At 54.3% G+C, this 14317-nt stretch overlaps 2 protein-coding genes across 7 annotated transcripts in view; one reads left to right on the forward strand and one right to left on the reverse strand.

Annotated features, from left to right (window-relative positions):
* HS3ST2 (heparan sulfate-glucosamine 3-sulfotransferase 2) overlaps nucleotides 1-7977 on the forward strand; it is an 87709-nt gene extending 79732 nt beyond the window's left edge. Inside the window, exon 2 of the mRNA XM_032328549.1 lies at nucleotides 6798-7977. Within this exon, the coding sequence (XP_032184440.1) occupies nucleotides 6798-7416 (619 nt within the window). The 3' untranslated portion in view covers nucleotides 7417-7977. The remainder of the gene's footprint in view (nucleotides 1-6797) is intronic.
* USP31 (ubiquitin specific peptidase 31) overlaps nucleotides 3401-14317 on the reverse strand; it is a 215837-nt gene continuing 204920 nt past the window's right edge. The window contains exons 17-22 of one of the 6 annotated variants that reach the window (XM_032328545.1): nucleotides 12825-12955; nucleotides 9398-9468; nucleotides 8108-8240; nucleotides 5194-6401; nucleotides 4494-4628; nucleotides 3401-3480 (exon numbers count right to left, since the gene is read on the reverse strand). In XM_032328545.1, coding sequence (XP_032184436.1) covers nucleotides 12879-12955 — 77 coding nt within the window. In that variant the 3' untranslated portion in view covers nucleotides 3401-3480; nucleotides 4494-4628; nucleotides 5194-6401; ... (1 more) ...; nucleotides 9398-9468; nucleotides 12825-12878. Of the gene's footprint in view, nucleotides 3481-3702; nucleotides 4629-5193; nucleotides 6402-7175; nucleotides 7288-8107; nucleotides 8241-9397; nucleotides 9469-12824; nucleotides 12956-14317 lie in introns of those variants that run through there. The other 5 variants (XM_032328544.1, XM_032328543.1, XM_032328542.1 and 2 more) reach the window with 5 other exon arrangements.

Below are 14317 nucleotides of genomic sequence, written 5' to 3' on the forward strand. Positions count from 1 at the left end.
TTAGCCTGAAATATAGTCTTGTCGGGAGAACCCTAAATGGTCCAGTCTGGCCAGGGCCCGGGGTGGCCACGGGCCAGATTAAGAAGAGCCACATAAAGCCATCAAGGCCTTACCCTATGTGCGGCGCAGAGCGGTTCACGGAGTTCAGGCTGGGACTTCGCGTGTTGCTCCTGGGGGTCCTGTGAGCCTAAGGAATCGGGGCTGTAGGCTTGGAAGGAAGGGGTCCTCGTGTCTCCTCTCGACCAGGCGGGGACAAATGGCTTCAGGGTCAGCCTGCGCTCGGCTTAGCATGCAGGGGGGAGTAGCTTTCGCTGGAAGAACCAGCTTCTTGCAATAAAGCCTTTTTCCTCCTCTTCTCTTAATTATCCCTCTGGAGACCACCGTGATTTTCAAGGAGCCTAGCTGCCCAGTTAGGAACTAATAAATCACCGAAGTCCCCCAGGCAGCTGGCCCTCCCAGAACACATACGTGGAGTGTATTGATTTCGTAGAAAATGAAACCTTCCAGAGAGTCTTGGCGGTCATCCTCCGGCCCGGCTCAGACGGGCTCCCGTGTGCTGACATGCAGAGGACGTCCCTGGTGTGGACAGCCGGGGGGGCGCCCCGGGAGCGGCCTCGGCCCCACCACGGGGCTAGAACAGTGTCGTCTCCAGAGAGCTTCCAGCTGGCAAGACAGTATTTAGATTTTGTTTCCTTTTAGTGGTAGGGCCCCCAGGAGGTCTGCTCCTTCCCTCGGGAAGAAGCTGCGCCACCGACTGCTGGCGTGGAAAAGACGCACGTGTCCAGCGACACGAATGGCTTCGTCCTCGCGCTTCCCAGATGAAAACCCTGACGGCGGTTCTCCCTTCGGCAAACGTTTCCTGCTCCCCTGGAAGAGCCAGTGGCCTCCTTGGTGCGGAGGCTAGAGAGCAAGACGGACGCCAACCCTGTTCTCTTGGGACTTCGCGTCTGCGGCCGGAGGCGGGGATGGGCAGAGACGCGACGTGCAGAGGAACATGCATCAGATAGGAGGGAGCCTGCGCCCGATCCTGATGGGGGCATCTCAGTAAGGTGGCTCTGCCCAGTTTTTCTGGTGGTAAGAATCATGGGCGAGCTTGTTAAAAATGGAGACTCCTGCTCTCCAAACCCACTGAATGAGAGTGTCCGGAGCCGGGGTGTGGATTGTCTTCCTCTAAGGCTCACCCCGGCAGACGCTCCCGAACGACTCTATAAAGGCTGAGTTGGCTGAAGGAACACGCCGGCTGCGGCAGGGCTGCTTGGCCCTGGGACGCCCTGGGGTCGACTGGGGAGCCTTAAAATTGCAGGAGTCCAGGCCCCACTTTCAGAGTTTCCGATTTGAATAGTCTGGTGTGGGGCCCGGCCCTTTAAATACCTCCGGAGGCACTGCAGGTGGTCTCAGGGGGCAGCGCGACCCCCGGCCCCCGCCCAGCCACACTGCAGACTCACCACTGCCGGTTCTTTGGCCACACCGCGGCTGCCTCAGGCGAAGGAGTGTGTGCCGCGGCAGAACGGGTCGCAGGTCGTGCTCCCTAGCTCCCATTTTCCGTTCTTCCACAGGGAGGTCTGGCTGAAGCCCAGCGTGGACCTCCCTCCGTCTCTGAGCCTGCGCACCTGTGGCCGGGACAAAATTCGTAAAAACAGCGCCATGACCACTCCCTCCCCAGGACGGTCTGCTGAAACCTTCCTCCGCCCAAGGCCAGAACACCAAGAAAAGGCGGCACCTCCTGAACGAACACTGGCTTCTGAGGACTCATGGTAACCTGTCAGTCGGTACTTGCCTTTCACACCGGATTGCTGAGCCGTGGGTTGCGCAGCTGCGGAGCGCCGGGTGTTGTGCTGCGAAGGCAAAAATGGACAAGAAGCCTGCCCACGGGGCCACCGGTGCTGCGCTGCTGCGCTGCGTGACCGCCTCCCGCGTGAGGTCTGCAGGGATGCGGGTGCCGTGGGGGCGCCGGCCGAGGGATGCGCCGTGTGCCCTGAAATTATAAGAAAGGTTCACAGATGTGTGACTTCTGGTTTGGACGTGGAAAGAGGAGTCAACGTTCTCCAGGGTGAGAGGGACAAGAAAGACGATCCAGAGTCTCAACAAAAGCAAAGAACTCAGCAAGTAGCGAAACACAGGACGGCACGGGTTGTATTCGGGGAGCGGATGTTGCGTTCAGCACGACAGGAGCATCGGGTTACCAGGAAGGGGCAAAAGGTGCATTCTGGAAAGTCAAGGCAGAGCCTTGAGTCAAGGAATATGGGCTTCCTTCCAAAGAATAGTTGATGCCTCACAAGCCAGGATGCGCTTTAGAAAGATGTCCGTGGCGGACGCAGGACGCAGAACGGACAGAGCGGGCAGAGGGAGGAAGCACGGAGGTCAGGGAGAAAGATGGCTAGCCGGGGGCCGCGCGAGCGCTGGGGTTGGGGGGGCTCCTTGAGAACTCACCGGAATGAAAGACCTTAGATGCGAGGAGTCAGGAATGACCCTGAGGGTTTTCTGCTTTGTGAGCGGATGCACGGCGACGTCCTCTGCAAGGACGGGCCAGAGAGAGAAGTGAGTCCGAGCGGCGTCCGGCCCACGGCGGGTTGGGCACGGCCATCTGGAGCGCGGGCGAGTTGGATCTGCTGTTAGTCTTGTGAGTCGCGGCTCTTCGGCCAAAGTCCTCCAGCGAGATCACGTGCGTCGGGGACGTGGGACACAGACCATCGGGAAGATCCACATGGGCTCGCTGCCCTGTCCTCGCAGAGCTGGTAATCCAGGGGGGCGAGCAGGGCTTCCATAGGGAGGAGGCCAGGCTGTAGAGAGGTAAGATTTGGATTCTCGGGGTATGAGCAACAGAAAGCAAGGCTCACTGACTTCAACCAGTAGTGCTCTATTGGAAGGACAGGTAGGGACGGACAAAGGGAAGTGGAAGAACCAGGTCTCAGGACAAGAATGAGAGCAGGTGGGGGCTCAGTTGGATAAACTGGTCCGACTCTTGGTTTCTGCTCAGGTCATGATCGCAGGGTCATGAGATCAAGCCCTGCCTTGGGCTCCGCGCTCAGCCTGGAACCTGCTTGAGATGCTCCCTCCCTCTTCCTCTGCCCCTCCCCCGCCCACACTTTCTCTCTCAAATAAATGAATCGAGAAGAGGAGGGGAGAATGCAGACAGAGGGACTTGGAGGAAGAGGCCAGTGCGTGCCTGCCCGGAGGGTTCAGTCCCCCCGTCTCCATGACATGGTCGGCACTGGTCGTCTTAGCTTCAGTCACGCACCCACCCCCTGGGCCTGCCAGGATTTTATCCCAAGCAGGAGCGGGAGTTCCTCCGCGAGAAATCGGGGGCTGTTGCCGGACGGAGGGAAGATTGCCACCGAGCAGGTCAGAGCGGAGGGAGTGAGTCCGGACTGCGAGCAGGTCACGCTGTCAGAGCGGAGGGGAGTGAGTCCGGACTGCACGGGTCAGACGGTTCTTCCAGGAGTCTGTGCGGAGCAACCTCGTAAGCAGAGGAGGCCAGAACTGAGAGGGAGAGCCGTTCAGCTCTTAGCAGCTGGAAACAGGTAAGCAAAATGCAAACAGTGATGTGAAGAGGGAAAGTAAGCCTCGAAAAGTCTGTTGCCCCCTCCACACCCGACACCTGCCCGTGCCCAGAGCAACGAGGAATATGTGGGGTCTCCTTGCCCATGGTGGTCACCGGCCTCCAGCCGTCTACCCCGATGACCTAAGTAAGGAGAAGTAGGTATGGACGGGACGGAGAAAGCGCGCCGGGCACAGGAGCCATTTGGCTCAGGGCGTGCTGACGCTTGCGTGAGGTGGTTTGCCGTCTGCTGTGAGTGTCTCCTCAGCATCTGTGACTTGGTTTTGCAGCTGAGATGCCAGGTGGGAATGGGGAGGGCGGGGCTTGCCTTCAGGGCACAGCTCGGGGCATGATGGGGTACTCCGGAGATCCCTGGAATTGGTCAGAAGTCTCCTAAACTGGTGACAGAGGTGTTCATTGGTGCTCCTGGCAAAGTAGCTCTCCTTAGTCTCTTGGGAAGAGACAGTACCACACATTTCTCTCTTGGGTATTTGTTAGTGTGATAAAGGGTAGTGCATAGAAATTTCGTTGAGTAGCTTGTGACGTCAACCTTTTGTGTTGGAGAAAACCTTCCTATCAGTAACCCCATAGGAAGTCCTTAACCTTCAGCGCACCGTCACCTCGGTATAATGTCGTCCGCTCTTGTCCTAAAGGCCAGTGCCTAATTACAGGCTGTGCCAGGGTCAGAAAATGCTGTAGCCACACGTCTGAGGAAATCCAGCCAAGGAATTCTATTCATGTACACTTGTGATTGCTAATAATGATATACTATTTTTAAAAAATAATCGGCCTACTCGGTATTAATAAATATTAAGCTTTCAACTCACAGGGTCCCTCCTAGACCTCGAGCCTGGAAGCAGGATGGCAGTTGTGTCCGTCTGTCAGGCACACAGTGGGTTTGCAGGTGCCGGCGGGAGGGACCTGCGCGCACAGGCGGACGGATCAGTGAGCCCACCTTGTCATCCAGGGCCCGTGGGAGGGACCCAGGGTGGGTGCAGAGAACAGTCCGGAGATGGCAGAGGAACAGGAGTAGAGTTGGGGGCTCCCGGTGAGAATGTGGAGCGCTTCTTCGGAAGAACCGTAAGGGGTTCTGGAAAGACAAATACCAGCCATGACTGAGCAGTGTCGGAGTTCCACTGAAACCAGAATTAATAAGGATATCCAGGACCCAGCTGTCCGGGTCCGTCGTGCTCTCTGCTGCTGTCTGTCAGTCCAGGGAGCGAACGGAGGAGACGGGGGTCGGGAAGCATGCACTGCTGGAGATGGGGAGAACTCCTCCAACGAGGAAATGCATGCGGGGTTGGGTGCTTATGACCGTGGCCATGGTGCTACAGCGGTGGGTATTTGTGGGTCCAGAGCAGGCACAGAGGACCGTGAAGTCGAGGGATTCATAGCTGAATTTGAAGATCAGGTATAAGGAGTTTGAGACTGTGTTAAATTGAGGTGGGAAGAGAGAAGGTTATCGTCTGGATTCGTTTCCGGGGGCTCCCGTAGCAAATGACCGCACACCGGCGGACACCACCACTAACCCCTGGTGGTGGCCAGCAGTCCTTGGCATGTCTCGCTTGTCCATCCGTCACCCCCGCTCTGCCTTCACCTTCACATGCCACCGTCACTGTCGCTTCTCCCCCGCTGCTCCCCGGAAGGCTACTCACTGCTTGTTGGAGTGGGGCCCGCCGGGCTTCATCTCTTGAGATCTTCAACTTTAGATCTGCAAAGACCCTTTTTCCAAGTAAGGTCACAGTCGTAGGTTCTGAGTGGACATACCTTTCGGAGGGCCACCATTCGACCCCTCCACAGACCTAGAGTGGAACTTAAGAGGGGAACCGTTTCAGAATTAGGGCAGTTCCAATGACAAGACCCAACGTATTGTGATGAGGAGGGGTTGCTAAAAGGAAAGAGAAAGTGGAGAGCTCGGTTAAAGAGCTCTGGAGCTGGGCTGTTGGATGGCGTGCGTGATGGGATCTGGGAAGACGGCGACTAGGAGCCAGGAGTGCTCCAGCGCTCCAGAGAAGGGGAAGAGGAATGCTCAGGGGGTAGATGAGTCGCGGTGGGGAAACCATGATCTGGGGGGGGGGGGGGGCGGTTCTCTCAGCTCTGCCTCCGCATTGGAACCACCTGAGGAGCTTTAAAAAAAGTACCCGCCCCATATATTTCTAATCGGTTGGTCTAGGATAGACCCCGGACAGCTGCATTTTAAAAAAGTTCCTGGGGTGGTCTAAAGTGTAAAACGTGACCTTCAGAGAGAAGAACCAAGTGGGAGCCAAGGAGTCTTGCCCTCCATCAAGGCCCGAAGGAGACACACCGGGGAAGGAGACTTCAGAGCTTCCCACCATTGTCTCTTCAAGTCTCCAGCCGAACCAGGAAACTAAAGAGTAAGGAGAAGTTTGCATTACCTGGCTTCTGGCTGAGGTCCTGACCGGCCTGGAGTTCGTGCTGTTTCGGGCTTACACCAAGGATGTATTTCCGATGTGTTGCAGCAGAGAAAGACATCAGGACTCGTTTCTAACACACTTGCTATTCCTACAAAACAAGCCTTCACCCCCACCCCGACCCCCCGCAAAAAAAAAAAAAAAAAAGATTTTCTTAATATGTTTGGGGAAATATCTTTTGCCAGAAGAATATTCAGTGGCTTGCTTTTGTATTTTTTGAATATGTAATCAACAAATACATTAAAAATTTTAAGCAGCATAAAAGGTTATCCAATAAAAGTAATTCTCATTTATCCCTGACCCCTCACTCTGCCCCCGCCTCAAGACCCCTCCCCAGAAGCGTCATTCTTACCCGTTACGTGTCCTTTAGGCGAACATGATGTATCTTGTCTTTCTCCATTCAGCACTGTATCTTGGAGATCATTCCCTTTCTGTATATAACAGATACGCCTGTTTCTGTTAATTGGGTCGTCCGTCATTTATTTAAGCCACACTGATGAACTTTTAGGCTGTTTCCTCTTTTAAAGCAAACCTGTTAAAGATTTTTTTAAGCAACTAGCACGAGTTGAAGTGGGTCCCTCCCCGGAGACCTGACGCCGTGGAGGGACCGCAGCCGAGGACGCAGCAGTGTGGGCGTCCGTCGTGCTGGCTGAAGACGGGTGGGCACCTCCCCCCCCACCCCCGCGCCCCCCGGTGAATGCACGTGGAGCTCGGATGTCACCGGGGGGCAGGGGGGCCCGCACTGCGGGGCTGTGTAGGGAAACCACCTCTCTGCTCCCCTTCCCCAGGGGGACCCTGTCTGACGGTGTGCCGCTTCTGCCCCACAGGAGCCTGATGCCGCGGACCCTGGAGAGCCAGATCACACTGGAGAAGACGCCCAGCTATTTCGTCACGCAGGAGGCCCCTCGGCGCATCTTCAACATGTCCCGGGACACCAAGCTGATCGTGGTCGTGCGGAACCCCGTGACCCGGGCCATCTCGGACTACACACAGACGCTCTCCAAGAAGCCGGACATCCCCACCTTCGAGGGCCTGTCCTTCCGCAACCGCACGCTGGGCCAGGTGGACGTGTCGTGGAGCGCCATCCGCATCGGCATGTACGCGCTCCACCTGGAGAGCTGGCTGCGGTACTTCCCACTGGCTCAGATCCACTTCGTCAGCGGCGAGCGGCTCATCACCGACCCCGCGGGCGAGCTGGGCCGCGTCCAGGACTTCCTGGGCATCAAGAGGTTCATCACGGACAAGCACTTCTACTTCAACAAGACCAAAGGATTCCCTTGCTTGAGAAAAACAGAATCGAGCCTCCTGCCTCGGTGCCTGGGCAAATCGAAAGGCAGAACTCATGTACAGATCGATCCAGAAGTGATAGACCAGCTCCGGGAATTTTATAGACCTTATAATATTAAATTTTATGAAACAGTTGGACAGGACTTCAGGTGGGAGTGAGCCACCAAGATGTAAGGGTTCTTCTGCTTGTCTCTTCCGTGAGGCTGGCCCCCCGAGCCTGTGATCCTCTTCCCCCAGCAAACCCAAGCCAGGCTCCAGCCCCCGTTCCCATCTCGGGTTCCATCGTCCTGGATCTGGGAGGACCAGCTAAGGCCACGAGACCAGGGGGTCCTTGCCACTAGCTCTCCCCAGTCTGTCGAGGCAGAGCTGACCCGCTTCTGGCCTGTCCAGTCAGTTCCGAATCATTTCCCTTCAGCTCCTCCGAGGCCTTGGGAAACGGCTTTAAGAAGAACGGATCTTCTGATTATGCTAGATATTATAAGTGGTGATGGTTCTGTTGCTGTGAACACAGCAGTCTGTCCCTGTCGCTGTCCGCCCCAGAGCGGACTTGCTAATTCCTAGTGGCATGTACCTCCCCTCTGAGCTTCACTCTCCCCAGCCGCCCCGGGTGGTGGGACAGGAGACCGTCCGCTTCCTCCTGACCTTAGCAGCTCATCGAGACATTGCAGGCCCGGAAGCACCCCCCAGTCACTCGCAGACAGACCCTTCGATGAGGAAGTAAACCAGAGATTTCAAAGCCTGTGGTCTCAACTCTGCTTGAAGGTTAACGGTCTGAAAACCACTTTGTGACCCTCCCTGCTCCCTATGGACAAAAGCACATTAATTCTGCTGTTACGGGTACTTTACTCACGCGAGCTTTCATGTTCAGCATGCGAAGGAATCATGCTTGTCCATGTGAAATAAATATGGCTCTCTCGTGTCCTTGATGCTGGGCTCTTCTCTGTGTGTCAGGCCCGGAGCACGGCTCATTCATCTGGCTGCTCCTGTGCAAGATGGAGGGGGGGGGCGGCCTTAGTGCTGAGGATGCTACTGGCAGCTGTGGGATGGGCGTGGCCCCGGAGGGCCCTGACGGGTGGGCGTGGTCCAGGAGGGCAGCGAGGGTGGCCGTAGTCCAGAGGGTAGTGAGGGGTGCAGAACCACTTGGGCAAGGAGCAAGGGGCTGAAGGTGGGGAAAAGAGGTTCTTGCTGGCAGAGGCTGCTGCAGAAACCTCACGTGGAGATCTGTGGGGACAGCTCTGACGCACAGGTCTGACTGTGACAGCTCTCTGCGTAAGCTCTGGATTTGGAGTGCCAAACAAGAAGCCTGGGGACTGATAGGACGTCAGTTGTTTCTGCTTGGCCAGCATGATGTTTTAAATATTGTCCAACAGTTAAAACTGGGGAGTGTTCATATAAAAATACAGATATCCTTTTTTTTTTTTTTTTTAATGGGAACATGAGGCACTGAGCCTGCATTCTAGAACGGTAGCACTCAGTTGCCGCCTTTGGATGAAGCCTGTGCTCCCGGGTCTTTGGGGCCCCATCGGGCCCACCCCACTGACGGACATCATCTGCCCGGCCCCTGTTGGCATGGGTGTTCACAGCCCTGCTTTGGGTGTGTGTATGTGACCTCAGAATAAAGCCCAAATCTTCCAGCACGATGCCCAAGACCACCCCAGCCCCAGTTTCTGGGATCCTTCCTTCCCTGGTCCTCTGTTCCAACCTCACGGAGCACCAGGCCTTTCTTAGGTCTTCTAGGTCCTCCCGCTTCTGCCTGGACTGCCTCCTCTCCCTACCCTCTTTCCCAGCTCATGGAAGCTTCCAGAAGATTCCACTCCAGCATCACCTGCTTGATATTCGAGAAGCCTTCCCTAACCAAGCTGAGTTATCTGCTCACTCTTCTGCATTCACTTGTTTGCACACATCTCAGTTACAGCTTTTGTCACGCTAGATGAGCATTATTTGTATCAATGTCTCACCGTAGACCACGGCTCCTCGAGAGTCAAGACTGCATCTGCTGTCCCACAGGAGGCGCACAGAGTGGCTGATGGATGAATGTGTGAATGGGTGGAGAGGTGTTGGGGGCTTGGGGGCACTGACAGGAATGTCCCAAGGAACTACACTTCTGGTCATGATTCCCAGGTAGCTCCCCGGCACTCACCGGTAAGCCAAGGATTGCCAAACCTCCAGGGGCCACTTGGTCTTTGCTCAGTCAGGCGCAGTGCAAGGTTCCTGAAAATAAGAGTCTGAGTTAGAAGACAGGAGGACACAAAAGCTTAAGACCTTAGTTCTGTGTCTTGGCCCATCTTCCTGCGCCAGGCATCTCACGGGAGATCAGCTGAGACCATGGTACCACGGAGCCAGTCCTGGGAGTCTGCCCGCTTTGTGCCTCCCCTGTGGGCACAGGGGAAGTGACATGGAGGCCAGCGGGAGCTGCCACCACCGACAAGCTGGGGTGACAAGAAGAGGGACCGGTTGTATGTGGACATTAGTGAACTGGCCTTACACGACCCCCCACCCCCAGAAGTGGTATCCTGTGATCCTGGGCCACGTGGCAGCCAGAGCTGTCCAAAGAGACAGATTTACATTGGGGATACAAAATACCCAAGAAAGAGTAACATTTGTTTGTTTATCCTGAACGGGGGAAGTCTACAGTCAAAAGTGACAAGAGTTTGGAATTTTGTGGGTCCCAGGGCAGCTTTATTCCTCTCCATTCTAAGCATTCCCAGGCTGCCCAGTCTAAGTGCACTCCAAGTACTATTGAATAGGTAAGAGTCTATTGTAATTAGCATATCAATCCTTGTATGCAAGTGAAAGAAGCTAAAGTTCCTCAAAAATCCCAGTTTCAATGAGTGAAATCCGGTGTATATGAATCTGCTCGGCAAACTCTTCATTTTTAATCCAGTGCAAATATACCCCTTCGCCCAGGGCACTCCAGGCAAACTTGCACAAGTTCGAAATCAGTATAGTTTGAACAGATGAAGTCTGACCATTCGATCTGAGACCAAAAGGCCTCCTCGGGCTGCGTGCATGTGTTTCGAACAGTCCAGAGTGTATGGCAATTGCACAGTCCGCCGGGCTCCTTCCATTCTAGTGCTCACGATTCGCCCCGTATCTGCATCCCCACTCAGCAGCAGAGAGAGGGTCTAGAAATCCGAGAAGACCCTTCCAAGGGAGAACAGAGCCTACTGACACAGAGCCTACGGAAGCAAAGGGACCTGTGTTGGGAAGCCTTCAGGTCTGCCCTGATGGGACGCTGTTGGCCAGGGGAAGCTGGAGGCAGGTGAACCAGAAGTGTGGCCTGCTATGTAGTTGGCTTGCAGAGCAATGTCGTGTTTTCTGGTTGGTCTTGAGGTGGAAGCAGGGGGATCGGAATACGAGTCCTGACAGGCGTTGAACAGGTCCATTGTGCTACGGAAACTGTGGGTCAGAGTTCTGCTGTCTGTTTGGCCGGGCTGTTGTCCATTTGAACATTCAGTCTCTTGGGGGGACGAGGGGGCACAGGCAGAACGAGCCTCCTCCATATGAGGCTGCAACATCCTTTCTACTCACGGCTTCCTCATGTCGTGAGTGAGGCTCCCCGGGCTTGTGCGAGGATGGTAGAACTCAGTCCTTCTAGGTTGCCTTTCTTTGGTTCCAGCCACTTGCTTGGAATCCAAGTAGTACGTGGATCTTACCCTGAACTCCAACACCAGTTCGTTCACTCCTCTCCAGGGGCTGATCTTCAAGATGTCACGGCAGGCTCCTCCCCACCGCCGCATTCTCAACTCAACCGCCGACCCAGAACTGCTTTCCTTCTCGGTCACTGCCCGTCTTGCATTCTGTTTTCCTTCCATTATGGCCTTGACCTCTAGCTGACATTATAGATTCGTTTCCTTGTCTGACGTCTGTCTCGCCCGTGGGTCGGTAGCGCTCCATGGACGTGCAGTCTGTATCCATCTTCTTCAGCAGAATGTCCAGCATACAGTAGGTGCTTAATAACTGGGTAAATGAACTACTGGGGCTCCGTCCCTCAACACCAGCCTTTGGGCTACTGCTTAACGCCCAAGAATGCATGCCTCCCGTAAGTGCTGTCTTCTGCCTCGGATTTCTTCCATCTCTGGGGACCTTTATTGCCATTATTAACTTATACAGCATCTTTGGGAGATTTAGAAAAAGTTACTCCCCTAGGCCAAAAAATGAGAAAAGGGTGCCCCTTTGGGATGCACACAGCCTTTCGGGTGCACAGTATGAATAACAATTACAGCGCGGACTGCCTACCAGCCCCCGCTCTCCCCGGCCCCAGCTGCCATCTTTGTGTAGGACACAGATGGCACAACCGTGCACGGTAGCCCTGACCACCGTTCCTCCCGAGCTTGGGATTCCCGAGATCTGAATGCTCCTGGAATTAGCACTGAGACATCCAAGATGCTTTTGATTCTGCTGGCTGCTGGCCCGTCTTTGAGGGGCTCCTCCAACCCTGCTGGTGTCTTGGTGCCTTGGGACTGCCCACCCATGACGTGTCCTCTCTCCGGCACGTGCGCGCGTGTGTCTCTGCGGACGCGTGCTCGTGTGTGTGTCTGTTTCCTGGATCCTCACTCACGCATACTTATGAACACTCAAAGCTATTCAACAAGTACTTACTGAGTGTTTGCAAGAGGAGGGTAAGGCGTAGGGAGAGCCAACACTTACGGAGTGCTTTTGGTGTGGCAGCTGTTGTGTTTTTCATGCCTCGGCCCTTCAAAGCAAGTTCAACTCCAAAGTGCAGTAAATGCAAGATGGCAGGTATGGTGGTTAAGAGCACGAGCTGCCCCGGGGTGCCCAGTTGCCTCAGTCAGAAGAGCATGCCACTCTTGATCTCTGGTCATGGGTTCAAGACCCACATTGGGTATAAAGATTAAATTTTAAAAATAAACTTAAAAAAAAAAAGGAGCCCACGTTGTAACTGTAGCTCACTAATCTCCTACTCTGGGACCTCAGACAAGCTATTTTATGCTCCTTGTGCTTCTGCTTCCCATGGCTAGAATGTGAGGGTGCCACGGCCTTGAGGGCTACTGTCTGGCTGCTGTCCTGGAGCAGTTCCCACAAAAGAGGCCTGAGAGAGGAAGCAAGTTCAACCACCGAATCCAGTGCACGAGCTGAAGGTGGGGTCTGCAAAGACTATAAGAAGGGCAGGGACTTCCCTCCTGCTCCTTCTCCCCTTATACCCAATCTCGTGGCTTCTCAGATAAAGTTCAACTTTTCCAGGAGAGACCATGGGTACGATCACGTTACATCTCCGGGAACAGGAATGGCGTAATGTGGACCACTCCTGAGACTGGGTGGAGACCCTGCTAGACGAAGTGTGCAGCAAGGAATCATCGATGGGATTTCGGTCACTCCATCTAAGTTACTGAACACGTTAGGCAGACGAGCCAGGCGCGGAGGAGGCACAGCTGTGTTCGTCTTCCTCTCAGCTCCCCTCGTGGAGCTCCCAGACGAACCTGTGACCAAGGAATCAGAGGACCGGGCTGAATTCTGGTCCCTGGATTGTACCCACCCCTGCCACACCCTAGTTCCATGGCTACTCTCATTTTTTTCAGCCAATTCAGAGTGTACCTCACACCTACCAGACACTCAGAGGAGGAATGCAGATCCAGTCTTTTCTCAGATAAGGTGGGTCACTAGTTAGAGTCCTTCTGTGGGGAACATCTGTGACCTTGTCCTCTCTCTCTGCATCTCAGAGCCCAGCACTGGAAATCTGAAGAACCAAATCAGATGGATAAATAGGTGCCCCAGTGGGGCTCCTCCCACCTTGACAATGAAGGTGGCTCTGGATAAACTTGGCTTCCTGATAAATAAGGGGGACATATTACTTTTATCATTAAAAAAAAAAAAAGAAAGCTTATATACCTCATCTCCCAAAACAAGCTTAGGACAAACTTTATTTCATTTTCTAATGTGAAATGGAAATATGAATGTGTCATTTAGAAATTATACTCCAAACTGCTTTTTACTGACAACAGTTGCTTCAACAAATTAGGGATTTTCTCTCTCAAAGAGGTCATTTAAAGAAATCTGGAGCTGGTCAGATTAGGACATAGCTCCATTTTGTTATCAAGGACTTGGGCTCCTCCTCTCTTTCTGCCACATTATCCTTAGTCCATTGGTTTTGTCTTCATGACCCAAGATGGATGCTGGTGCACCAGCCACCGCATCTATGTTCCAGTTAGAAGGAGGAGGAAAAGAATGAAGTCAGAAAAAACTACTTAACCAAGTCAACCCTATTTGAGGAGATTGCCCAGAAATTCTACCAGTAACTTCTATCTCATTGACCATCTCTAGTTGAAAGGGAAGCCAGAAAATGTAGTCTTTCAGCTGAATACATCTTCTCCTCCCTGACAATCCAAGATTTTGATACTAAGGAGGAGAGTGGATACAATTCACAATCTCTGTTACAGTGAAACTCCCAGCTGTTTGAAAAAGCTGTCTCCTGGCTTCCCAATATTTCCCCACCGTCTCCGAAACCTCCTAGTTATCTCCCCATCTGCGATCTCCAATTCATCTTCCCATCACCTCCACTTGACTTCTCAAGACACATGCCCCCCAGCACCACCTTCTCCCCGCCCTCAACCCCAAACTGGCACTGTGAGTGGCGGGGAGAGGAGACATCTGATTTGCATCCTTTGCCAGTTTCCCTGTGGGAAGGCACCCACCCCAGGCCATTTCATGCTGTGGAGGTCAAGTACCCTCTCCCTGGAGGCTACATTATCGGGCATTCAGGAGTCCGTTCTAAAGCCAGCTGTGCAAGCCCAGTGGCTCATCGCTCAACCCCCTGCTTCCCGCTGCCAGGAAACAGCTGAGAGAACAAGTCAGAGGCCCTGGGGTCCTGTTATGCACGTGTGTGCCCGGTGCCTGGATGGACACTTCCCGACACCGCCACAGCAAGGCCGACTGCGTTTCATCTGATGATGCAAGGAGTCACGTCATACAAGCATTCGGTTCACCCAAATTCAGTTCTAGTCTACACCGAGAGAAGGTGGGGAGCTGGAATAGCGGGAGAAGTTTGCTCTGTGGACAGAGACGACAGTGACCATGACAAGGGGCCCCTCCGGCCCCACCT

Source organism: Mustela erminea, chromosome 20, assembly GCF_009829155.1.
Source record: "Mustela erminea isolate mMusErm1 chromosome 20, mMusErm1.Pri, whole genome shotgun sequence".
Taxonomy (NCBI): Eukaryota; Metazoa; Chordata; class Mammalia; order Carnivora; family Mustelidae; genus Mustela; species Mustela erminea.